The sequence below is a fragment of the Mandrillus leucophaeus genome, unplaced genomic scaffold (assembly GCF_000951045.1).
Source record: "Mandrillus leucophaeus isolate KB7577 unplaced genomic scaffold, Mleu.le_1.0 Scaffold175, whole genome shotgun sequence".
NCBI classification, from domain to species: domain Eukaryota; kingdom Metazoa; phylum Chordata; class Mammalia; order Primates; family Cercopithecidae; genus Mandrillus; species Mandrillus leucophaeus.
In genome coordinates this window covers 1,048,233-1,061,486 of record NW_012101754.1, presented here as the reverse complement: position 1 = coordinate 1,061,486, position 13,254 = coordinate 1,048,233, and the positions used below count along the sequence as shown (strand labels likewise).

Genomic DNA, 13,254 nt, shown 5'->3' with positions numbered 1-13,254 from the left:
CTCCCGAGTAGCTGGGACTACAGGCACACGCCATCACGCCCAGCTAATTTTGGTATTTATATTAGAGACGGGGTTTCATCATGTTGGCCAGGATGGTCTCCATCTCTTGACCTCATGATTTGCCTCCCTCTGCCTCCCAAAGTGCTGGGATTACAGGTGTGAGCCACCGCGCCCTGCCAAAAGTTGTCCCTTAAACTCACACATAATTATGCTTTTGTTTGAGGTACACACACAACCAAGTCACTAATTTTTTTTCTCCTGGGGGCATTAGTCACAGCCCAATATTATAAATATTAAACTACATACAACTTTATATAAATAAAGTACATTAGTCAACTTAATTTTCTGCTTTTGAGTGTTAACTACAAATATTTTGTTTCAACTTCAGGACTGTAAAATCTTTCTAAAAGTTCGCAATATTCTTTTCTAAGTAATCTTAAGAGTGGTCTGCCTTTTTGTTTTAAAGAAGTCGTTAGTGTCAGAACAGTAGCATTAAAGGATACAATTGATTTCAAAACTGTAAAAGATGAAAGAGATTGGGATAAATCTGCTGACCTCAGGATAAACTCTAGTAGATCAAATCTCCAAACAGTAGAAAAGAGAAGAAAAAAAATTGAGAATTCAGATTAAGTGGATCCGAACATGGGAATTCCCATCTAAAGATATGTCTAATTAAGTTGAAATCTATTAAGAGTTATTAAATAACAGCCTCCTTCATGGTGACAATCAACATTTGAGTTGCACTTTCAAACTCATTTTATATTGTCAATATAACTACAGATTACAACTTAATTTCTAGTTCACAAATTATTTTTTCACCTCTCTTATTTGATATTTGTAAGAACCCTTTGTTATTTAATATTATACTCAAAGTAAGAACTTGGACTTGGAGACCTCCTCCTCCTTTAAGTTGATGCCTCCTCTGAGAGATACTCGGAAGGAGTCCAGGATAAGGGTCCTTATTGAGCTGTTAATGGGAGGGGACTGAATTTTGGGATGACTCTGGAATACAGAGGTTAGTAAAATATTAGTAGCTATTATTTATCATGTATTTATTATGTACTATTGAGAGACAGGACTAGCTAGACTTCCTAGGCTGACTAAGAATCCCTAAGCCTAGCGGGGAAGGTGACCGCGTCCACCTTTAAACAGGGGACTTGCAACTTAGCTCACAGCTGACCAATCAGAGAGCTCAGTAAAATACTAAGTAGGCAAAAAGAGGAAGTGAAGAAATAGCCAATCATCTATCACCTGAGAGCACAGCAGGAGATATAAACCCAGGCATTCAGCCAGCAAAGGCTACCCTCTTTGGGTCCCCTCCCTTTGTGTGGGAGCTCTGCTTTCATTCTGTTAAATCTTGCAACTGCACTCTCTTCTGGTCCATGTTTGTTACGGCTGGGGCTTTCGCTTGCTGTCCACCACTGTTGTTTGCCGCAGTCGCAGACCCGCTGCTGACTTCCATCCCTCTGCATCCGCCAGGGTGTCAGCTGTGCTTCTGATCCAGCAGGCACACATTGCCGCTCCCAATCCGGCTAAAGGCTTGCCATTGTTCCTGCATGGCTAAGTGCCTGGGTTCATCCTAATCGAGCTGAACACTAGTCACTGGTTCCATCGTTCTCTTCTGTGACCCATGGCTTCTACTAGAGCTATAACACTCACCACATGGTCCAAGATTCCATTCCTTGGAATCCATGAGGCCAAGAACCCCAGGTCAGAGAACAGGAGGCTTGCCACCATCTTGGAAGTGGCCTGCCACCATCTTGGGAGCTCTGGGAGCAAGGACTCCCCAGTAACACTATTTGCTACTGTGTCGGATATCGTTTCTCTACTTCCTCTTTTTAAGTTATTTTGGAATTGGCTCGTAATCTAAAAAATGTTGTGAATGTGTTCAGAATGCCTCTTTTATAGTTTTCCCTTAAGTGGTGGTGGTGGACAAACTTGAAGACATTAACAAAAACATCATTTTCATTTAGTCTTAGATAACACCAAGATGACACAGTAAGTGGAGTTGGTGGGCTAATTCCTAATGGAAGCCCGGGCACATAACAGAACGTAAAGGCTTTTCCAAGGATGAATCACTGGTGAAGCTTCTCCTTCAGGTTGTATATGTTTGCGTGTGTGAAAATATGTACAATCCAAGTTTAACTTGGGAATGCTTAGCTCCTTAGGAATTTGCTGTTGGGTTAATAACTCTTCCCTCAATTACCTAGGTTGGAAAGTCCTCAAATTTTACCTTAGATCAGGATTGGCAAACTGTTGGCAAAGGGACCATATAGTAAACATTTTAGGTTTTGTGAGCCGTAAAGATCTTTCTCCGCCACTCAGCTCTGAAATTTGTAGTGTAAATGCAGACACAGACAATATATAAACAAAGTGCCTGTTTTCCAATGAAACCTTATTTACAAAAACAGGTGAAAATTGCATTTGGCCTGAGAGCCAGTTTGCTGGACCACTGGATTAGATTCTCAAGGTCACTTTCAATTCTGAGGTTATGGTTTTGCCAGATTATCAGAGTTATTCATTCCTCATGAGTTATGGCAGGAGAACTCCTTTCATCCTGAAACCAGAAGTCTCTCTTTGTACATGCAAATGGCCCATCAGGGTATTTTCCTAAACAAAGGCATTTCCCTCAGAAGAGGAATTCTGCTGCTACTGTTAAGATAATAAGTACACCACAGATGGTGCTTTCATTTCAAAAACAACTACAACATAAAAAAGATAAAACATTTCTGTTTAATTATTGCATTTCTCTATCCTATGATTTGATGATTTAGTTTGGCAGTGGTGCAAATTAATATTCAAGCTTCTGCTGGAACTCGTCTGTTGTTGATTTTGTTGTGGTGGTGATGGTTCTAAACATAGGCAGGAGGCAAGGTGAGAAAAATATACATCAAACTTCTTATCGATCTCGTTTTGGCAGATTCAAAGAGTTTATATTTAAGCCTAAATTTAAATAAGCATTTTCATATTATCACTGCCAGTTTTAGAGTGTTTCACTGGCACAATAATTGTATTATCCAACTGTATAGGAACTATCAATTGGACGAGGACTGCTTTGAGAAGGAAAGTAGGGCTCCTCTTTGGTTCTTGCTGCTTTGCATTGGGGTCTCATATTGAAGGCTCACAGGCTTCCCCGTGGCCCCTTGACCTACTCAATGTTGAAAAACAAAAACTAAGAAATAGTTGCCAATGTTAAAAGGAGAGTATATGTAGAAACTTACATTTCTCACTTCCTTTGAAAAATCAGATCTTCTAAAGATCTAAGGTTTTTATTTTTACAGGAGAACAATGTGAGGGAGAGCTGCTTTTTGAAAAACTCATTGCTTCTACCACTGTCTTCATCTCCTCACCACAGCGCCTGAGTCAGAGGCCATTTGTCCTCATTATGGTGCCATGATCATGCCAGCTTGCCTCACTCCTGTATCTGCCTGGTCATTCGAGGCATTTGAGTTTGTGGCCTGTGCTGTGCACATTATCCCTGGAGATCTCATCAATTACAATTATTTCCACCTACTGGACTTTAAGTAGTTCTACCTATTGGACATTTTCATTGCAATCTGTCTTCCTAAAGCATACTGCAGGATTGAAGCACAAAGTATGACAGTGCAATTACTCTCAAGAGCATTTTTGTTTATGTTGGTCAATGTCACTTTTTTAGGTCCCTTATAAGGAAGTACCTTTGAAAAGTTCATGCCAAGAAACTTTTCATTTTCAAAAAGGAAAATATTTTCTTTCTTGAATAATCTTTATAGCATATAGTCTTTCTCTTTTTGTCCTGGCTACCAGAAAATTCAGAAGTTAGTGTGTCACAATCCTGGTAATATTTCTTCCCTTACTTTTTGTGTTCTGGTTCTCTATTTATAATATTAATACTAACTATTAGCAGGAACACACACATACTCATGTTCTACAAACAACTTTCAGGTTCATCTTGTGAGAGATTAGGGTTGAAAACATCAGTACAGACATGTTCTTAACTTTTCGAAATCATCCTCCACACTGACAACAGATTTGTATTTATAAAATACGAATCAGGCCATGTTATTATTCCCTTACATATTCAGGAATTCAACATGTCTTCCTCTCACTTATAAGAGATCTAATTTGTTTATTAGAGTGTCCAAGACCCCTTATTACATTTCTCAAACCTATCTTCCCATCCACAGCATTCTCCAATTCTGTCCCACAAAGCCTGTATCTCAGTGATGAACTACTTACAGTTCTCCAAATATACCAGGCCATTTCCCACCTCTTGCCTTTCACAGTACCATTTACTCCCCATATAATCACTCTAGTATTTTATAGATAAGTCACTCATAACAAATATTATATTGTTCTGTCATTTTTCCATGAAATGTACGACTACTCTTATTTATCTTGGTATATTTCGTGCTGAATCCAATATTTTGTGTAAAACTGTTTTCATTGACTAATTGTGTAGCTTTTGATTTGGTGAGATTTTCACAGAATTGAAGTAACTGATCAGGATATATTTTTGACTATAAATAATGAGAAACTTTTAAAGAATAATCATTGAGTGCTTACTGTATACCAAGTTCTCTTCTAAATGTGTAATATGTATTCATTCACTCAATCACCCTAACTACCTTATTGCCCTATGATTTTTGTCCTCATTTTAGAGATGAGGAAACTGAAGCCCAGAGAGATTGAGTAATTTCCCCAAGAACACACAGCTAGTAAGGAGTGGGGTCAGGGTTGAATCCTACATCTGCCTCCACAGGTGATGTTTATCTGCTCTATTGCTTCCCATTTACACGCTGAAAGTGTATCACTGATAACACCAAATAGCAACTAACCTCAACTTCTATTGGTTATATTGGTTCTACAGGAAACGCTGGGGTTGAGACTTCAATATTGGAGGAACAGATTAACTTCTCAAAAAGTCTTGAGAAAATGTATTAGACAATAACATCTTTGAATGTAACATGTGCATGTGTGTGTGCATTAATTATTTAGCCACAAACAAGAAGGCTGAAAATATACCAGTCTCCACTATCACAAGCAACTGAAGGCAGTAGTTCTCAGTTGTGGAAGACAGAAAGAATCACCTATCTGTGAAGTCACAGGCACAGCTCACAGAAAGGTGCTGTGGAATTGACTTCCTTAGAGTCCTAGGATGCGAACATTTCATCTGAAAAGATGTAGTGTCAGAAGTCCTTAAGGTATCCACCGAGAATAAATTGCTTCCTCTACATCAAGCATCTTCTTCTCTTTCATATTCAACATAGTGGATTCAGAATGGAGACCATACATCCCTAAGTTGCTGATGGTGTTGCAAGCACCATTCACATGTTTTGGACATTAAGGCAGGGATGATCATAAGGGAATCCTGCGGACCTACGTTTCTGGTGTTTGTAGCAACAGGATGAGCATCAGTGAGCCAGGTTCTGGGCAGAGACACCTGAAGCCCGGGAGGCGGAGCCAGGTTCCTCTGACTTCCACTAAGTTACCCACTAGGTCGGCTCTTACCATCTCACTCATAGCTGATTTTGAGATAGATTTTTAACTAGTAAACAATATGCTTAGATGCCCTGGCCTGTCTCAGTAAAAAGACAAGTGAAATGCTAAAGTCTAATCCTTTTGTTTTAGAAGGTATAGTTTCAACCAATATATTTATTAGTCTCTTGGGGAGAAGCCAGATTTATAGCTTTCCATTTTGTTTTACTCACCATAAATGCATGAACATGTACTGTTTTATCAATCTTTTTTTTCTGGCACATGGCCTGGACATTGACTCAGTGAGACTGTCATTTATTAGTGAGAAAACTAATAGGAGGACATTTGGAGATGCAGAACTCAGTGGAAAGCCAGAGCATTTATTTGGATGGGGTCTTATTCTAATCTGAGGTAGCATCATCAAGAAGAAATAAAGATCTCCATAAATTGCTCCAGGAGAGGGCTAAATCTGTCATTTGGCTATTGCAATTTCATCGAATTGATCATTGGAACTGTCATCTTTGTCTTGAAAAGCATCTGCCACTAACAAAGCCTGTTCCCCTTGGAAAACTATTAGCTCTCAATTAAAGTTATGTAGACACTGAATAAATTGTCTCCTGCATGAGACAGCATTTGATAATTCACACTTTTATGGGAAATATTGAAAGGAAATTTCTACATGACATTAGGTTAGGTTCCTAATTACAGTTAGTATAAAGTTTTAGTTTTTAGCCCCTAAGGAATATTTTTCAGAATGGGTATACAACATTTTTAGAAGAAAAACAAAAGTTATTATTTTCTGAAATAATAAAATCTATTAAAGAAAAATGAAAACTTTGTGTATATATTTAGTCCAGTGGTATTTTTAAAAAGATCAAGGACAGTAAGGATCTATTTTCCATCTGTATTTATATACATATAGAATAGCACAGTGTTAGACCTATTTAAAACTAGCTAAGTGTCTTTCATGGTTTATAACCAGACAGGTTGAATTTCAAATTTACTTTTAATAGAGGACTATCAAAAATGCATATGTAGATTGTACCCTTGTCAATTTTTTTATTAATGTTGCATGGGATTATATTCATTATTATTCATCCCAAAGTAAGAAGTATATAAAAATCAGCTACGAATATTTCTGACATTAATAATAGTTGTAAAGTAGCAAGCTTTGTGCTGCTCATCAATTAATGTAGTCCATGGCATTGAGCATAGTAGTATTTAACAAACTGTATGCTTTCCGAAAATGCTGGGTGGTTTTTCAGTTGGAGCAGCTTTTGATGTTTATCTTCAAGAGTTCAAGGTTTGGAGCCCCATTGAATTATTTTCAGCTCCTGTCACTATGACCAGCTAACATGACACCTGACCTCATCTGGCTATACAACAATAGCTCTAGTGGCTGGCAAGTAAGCCAGCTGATTGTCATGGTTTTAGTTTGAGGTTTCAGTTTGTTCCTTTGGAAGTAAAATGTATCACCCTACGATTTCAGTGATCCAAGAAACAACTGGCAGCTGTTAAGAGTATCGTATCACTGTTCCTATGGAAACATGTAAAATGGATTATAAAATATCTGAAATGTGTATTTTATTTGGTTCACTTTATTGTGAATATCTGATGCTACTTTAATGATCCCTTTCTGATTATACTCTGGTTGAACTGTCTTCTGTTTAAGTTAAATCTTTAGTTTGCTCATGTCTTCTGTTTTCTTATGATATACTTTTGCTTCTGTATATTCTCAATAGTAGCAGATTCTTCTCAATGTATTGTATATTTAAAAAATGTATAGACAATTATTGTGTGCAGGAAGGGGTATATCCGGTCCTCCACGCCAAAGGACTCTTTCACCATGCTGGGAAACGTTCTAGAGAATGAATAGAATGTACAGTGAAGATCAAGTTCCTTCCTCTAACCTTTGTTTCCTTTGCTCTCCACAGGAACTTTTTACCCCTGAATGCAAGTTTAAAGAATCTGTTTTTGAAAATTACTATGTAATCTACTCATCCATGCTGTACAGACAACAGGAATCTGGTAGAGCCTGGTTTTTGGGATTAAATAAGGAAGGGCAAGCTATGAAAGGGAACAGAGTAAAGAAAACCAAACCAGCAGCTCATTTTCTACCCAAGCCATTGGAAGGTGAGTATTATGTATGCATTATTATTACACAGACTTATTACACATTTTATTTTTCAAATTGATAGGTCTACCAAGGCTATAAGAAACCCTCACAAATGCTGGAAATGCCATTTATTTTGATCTGGGTGATGCTTGCACAGATGCCTACTTAAGTTATTCATTTAGAATTTGTGCCCCTTATATACTTTACCATATTTGCATATGTATGTGTACCAGGAAAAATTTCTTCTCTGCCACCTCCAGTGTCTCAAATCCTCACTGCTACAGCCACTCTAACTCTTAGATAATTTAATTAATTTAAAACAATTTTAAATATGTCATGATACAAACCTGTGATAAGCGTATTAGAAAAAGATAATATGTATATTAGAAAAAAATAAGTTTTGAGTGTGGAATCAAAAGTGTTTTCCATTTTGATATTATCTAGGTGAAAGTAATTACTTGTGAATTATTATAATTACAGAAAATTAAGAGATAATAGCTTGACTCTTAAAAAACTCGCTGATGTTACACATCTGCTTTCAAATTGCATACTTCTTCACTGTATACAGTTGTAGCATTACTTCTTTTACTAAAATAATTTATCCACATTCATTTGTGTACAGGAAGGGATATATCTGGTCATCCATGCCAAATGAATAGAAACTTCACATTTACTTCAATCAGATACCCAAAGAGCAGGCTACAAAGTTTTTTTAATTAATCAACAACATCTGCACCTCTCTCATTAATTATTCTGCCAAAAGTGTCATTTACTTTTATCTATGTAACATTTGAGAATTACAAAAATATTTGATTTTAGGCTATTCACATGTGTTTTCTATTCAAGTACTTTTGTTTACTCCTTTGCAGAAGATCAGATCTACAATAACTCAATAAATATTTTAAGCTAGCTTAGACAGCTCATTTTTCTTTTTGTGTTTTATTCCTACAGGAAAGACTTAGCCATCAAGAGAAAATGCATATTGTTTTCATAATGCATATTCTCTATATTGAAATAAAAAAATTAAAAAATTTGAACAGTCAATTCTTCATCATCTGTGAGTGTATAATTAAGTTTCAGTTTGCCTAAATTCAGAAAATCACTCTTGTTGGCTAATACTACTTTTATAATTTCAATGATGTTGACTTACTGTCACTCTTAATTATATTTTTCTGTAGAACAATTTATTGAAACCGAAACAGCAACCAGGGCCTATGTAGGAAAAGACAAATTATTCCAGAGTCTGTAATATGAGTGAATTATTCTCAGTATATAGTGGATCATAAGGATGATTAGAATAGAAAGAAGTTAGAGGATTTCCCTGTACCTCCCAAAAAACACATCAATGATACACTTTCATTGTTTTAAATAAATTTTGATAACATTGGACTCACCAATATTTAAATGCAAATAAAAAATGTAAAAATAAGGCCACAGATGCTCTAAGACCATGGTTTATTTGCCACCTTGCTTTATCTCTTTTCACTCATTTTATGTTTTGTTAACAGTTAAGAATTGACTAGATTTTTAGAACCTTACCTTTTAGCTGCATAAATGTAACAAAACCCAAAAGGGCTGTTATGTCATTTAACCGAGGTAAAATTTGGGAACCAGTTATTTTGCATATCCCATAGAAAATATCTGAGACAATAATGATGTAGTATAGAATGGTATTTGGTATTTCACTCATGTGTTTAATTGTTATGTGTATATGAGTGTTTTGTGTGTATATATATACATATGTATGTACATATATGAGAAAGAGAGAAACAATAATTTTCATTTCAAAAAATTAGCAGAAGTACTCTAAAAAGAGTTAAGGGGGTAGGTACTATAATGACAGAGGTTATCACGTTGTTTACTTGATAGAGGAAAATTAATTTCAAACTTTCAAAACCCATACCGAATATATGTTATTGGAAATGTTAGGACAAATTAAGTATCTGGTTGATTATTGGTACTCTAGGGCGTTCATATCTTTGATACAACTTCACTACATAGAAAATCAAGGCCAATGCTTCATGCTTTTTCTCCTAATTTAATTAATAGTAGGAGTGAGGGATTGGAATGTGCTTTCAGAATACGCATTAGTTCCTTTTGCTACCTTAGCAAGTTATTTAATAGAAGCCTTGTGTATATTTGCAGTTTCAAGTATGTGTGCTGATGAAAACTCACATGCCGCATTGATACTAATGGCCACATTCTACCCCCTTGAACATAGAGAATGCGTATGGTAGTTCATCTTAACTAAACCTAAGAGCTCTTTGTAAAATACCTTAAACTTTCCAAAACCTGAAAAGCAGTTTGGGCAGCTCGAATGCACTTGTATTCCTGATGGCAGATGACTTTAATCCCTAGTTTTCCCCAAGCATTAGTCATTCTTATATGTCCTTTCCTGGGACTTCCAAAAATCATTTTCTAAAAAGCCACATGAACTACTGTGATTATGTCACCAGACACTATTTAGATAATTCCTCAGATTTTATTCAGGTAGTTTCAGTTGCTGTCTTGCCATTCTGTTTCTGCCCCTATATCATGTCAATTATTAGATTTTTAATAACGTAGCAGAAAATGAGGTGTTGCCTTCGGCTGCTCAAGGGTCTCTTTCCATGACTGTAGGAAATGAACATTGAAATGATAATCTCCTGAAGGCTCTGGCTTATGGGAAGAGAGTTATTTGCTATTTTGTGTAGCTTTGAAGTTGACACTAGTATGACTGTGTTGCTTTTGAAACACATGAGAGAAAGTAATTTAATGTTCTAGGATGTAAATACCGCAGCTCGCAAAGATTGATTGAAGTGAATGAGAAGTTCAGGTGTTGACATTAGTGTGCAGTGGAAGGGAAGTCTGAGTTTTCTTTTTTGAGAATTAAGTTAAATGCCTGTCATTTTCCTAGAGTGTGTGTGTGTGTGTGTGTGTGTGTGTGTGTGTGTGTGTGTGTGTGTTTTACATCATGGACCCACAAAGAGGCCACAGCTCCCATTTAAACCTTCTGTCCTAGACAGAAATCCATGCACACTCGTGTACATGTTTTAGGTATGCAGACCAGAGAATGTGGAGGGAGTAATGTCCTCTGCGGGCTGGAAATGATTGCTTTACCACAGGAATTCCTTCTCAATGGAATTGCTTTACTTCAGGGAAAACAGAGATGGGCAAACTGCAGTGGTCTGTGCATGTATGGATGGACCATTCTCACACCTAACCAAGCAATGTTTGCTTTTCCTCCTCCTTTCTTCCCATCACTAGTTGCCATGTACCGAGAACCATCTTTGCATGATGTTGGGGAAACGGTCCCGAAGCCTGGGGTGACGCCAAGTAAAAGCACAAGTGCGTCTGCAATAATGAATGGAGGCAAACCAGTCAACAAGAGTAAGACAACATAGCCAGATCCTCACAGGTGTTGTGACTTATTCGTCCTGAGCACAGTTGAGTGATTTATCCTCACCAGACATTCCTGCTCCGTGGCTGAAGAGCAGCAGGAAGTAAGCTAATGCTTACTCTTTGCTGTCTCCGAACTTCTCTGTTGCAAGTGGATAAATCTCAACCTGTTGCGCCCCCCACAACAAGAAGACACCTGGATAACCAGCTAAACTCAGACCATGGAATGCCCTACCAGATATGGAATGCCTTTTTAATATCTTTTCTGTGACTGTGACACTTCATGTGAATGACATACTTCACAAGTACACTCGATACCTTGCCTGCTGACAGCTACCCATAATCCTTTTTGAGTCCTGTTTCAGCGAAATCTATGTGTTTAAGTTCAATTTTGTAGCACACAAATAATATTGAGTAATTTCTAGTTAGACGCTGTAAACCTGTGCTATTATGGATTTCTCTTCTTCCCATTTTTACAGGGCTGCTCGCTCCACTGTCTGTGACCTTTTGCAGGGATTTTGTTCCTCTAAATCTTAAATGTTGCCGTTGGCTTAGGTCGGAGAGCAATCAGGGAATCAGGAAGCCTTCTAAACCTATTATTACAAATTGCATCTATAAAGATTAAGATTGTTGTCTCTGGCTCACACTATGGATTAAACACACATATACGCTCTGTTCAGTAGCAGATACTGTGCTCCCAAGGTCGGCATTGCCTGGGTGGGAAAATGGCTCAAACACAATCCAGGGAAGCTCTCTATGATATGTGTTTGACATCCCCCTCTAGTTTCTTTGTGTGTGTGTGTTTTATACATATCACAAGCTTACTGGTAATGGTAACATTTGCCTTGCCCAGCGAGCAAGACCCACTGGTTTTTGAGAAAGTGGGTCCAAAGATTTCTGTAGGCCTTGTAGGCCTGATTAAGGTTCATTTTTCATCTATTAATTCTCATTATTTGGAAAAAAAACAAAAAGGAAAACCAATCATTACAACCTACAAGAATTGCGCTACCTAAATCCATTTCAGATATACTCCGTCCTGTTTTTAATGAACCAGACTTAACGCCATCCCCGTTTCTGGCTGCGTTCCCCTCATACTCAGCAGAGCATGGGCAAGACGGCTGTTGTGTTCTTTCCTGCAGCAGCAATGCAAACGTTAGTTATAAATTAGACTTTAATATTTTTGGTGTTTAATGACAAGTTTTTAAACTGGACATATTAGGAAAAATATTTTTTTTAGCTCAGCATGCTGAGTCCGGTACTGTGTATTTCACCAGTACATGCCTCTAACTCAGCATTTGGGACTCCTGTTGCCCAGTGGCTGGGTTAGAGGTGCCTTGCCATGATCTCAGAATACAGTCTGTTGAATTATCCTAGATGAAAATAAAGGCAAACCAACACATCCATCCATCAGGATTTTGGTCCATTCCATTTATTTCCTTTTGTTTTATTTTGCATTCTTAATTTCCTGTTTAATTTAATACTGTTTGAACTCTGAGCTTAGGGAAGACAACTACCAAGAAAGGCCAGGAACAGTTGACTACACAGTGAAGATTCCATGCAAAATGTTCAATACTGGATCTAAAGGGGTTCATACTAAACTGTTTGGGAATATATTTGTTAACTCTGTGTACACCTAATAAAATTCAATGTTTTCTTCTCAGAAGAGTTCATTGAGACCAAACTGAACCTCATTTATTGAAAATTATATGTGGGATCAATGTACTGGCCTCTTGTTATTCTTTCTATGTGGGAGGATGACCCAGTCATCATTTTTCCCATCTGCACTGTATTTATTGGGAAATTATTTTGTCACTGCTTTCATAAATCTTCATGACAGCCCTTGCCCAGCATTAAAAAATTCTGGCCTGCTTAGCTGATTAAAGGTTTAGTATAAATTTAACTGTTTATGCTTATTTCATTTTCATATTGGATTCTACTTGAATAAATAAAAAGTTAGCAGAATGTTTGAGTAGATTTATTGTCAATGATGCTAAATTACAAATATAACAAAATGATTCCTTTGGTCATTTTTGATTTGGTGTTATGTCATTTTGAAGCCTACTGTTTTTTAACAGGATCAGTTAAAATAACTTCCATTAACCAATTATTTTCAGAAAACATATATCCCATAATATGTGGCCAACTATGAGTAATAAACTTGTAATCCAATCAAATGGGCTTATAGACACTACTTACAGCAACACATCACACACACATACATACACACACGCGCGTGCACACACACACACAGCAAACAGCCCCAGCTGTTTTTGTGACTGATAATCAGCCCTACTTGCTGGTTT

At 37.2% G+C, this 13,254-nt stretch overlaps 1 protein-coding gene across 1 annotated transcript in view; it reads left to right on the top strand.

The window, feature by feature from the left end:
- The window catches only part of FGF14 (fibroblast growth factor 14), a 719,779-nt gene extending 706,866 nt beyond the window's left edge, over positions 1 to 12,913 (top strand). The window contains exons 4-5 of the mRNA XM_011977221.1: positions 7,392 to 7,590; positions 10,820 to 12,913. Coding sequence (XP_011832611.1) covers positions 7,392 to 7,590; positions 10,820 to 10,956 — 336 coding nt within the window. The 3' untranslated portion in view covers positions 10,957 to 12,913. The remainder of the gene's footprint in view (positions 1 to 7,391; positions 7,591 to 10,819) is intronic.
- Positions 12,914 to 13,254: the final 341 nt, after the last annotated feature.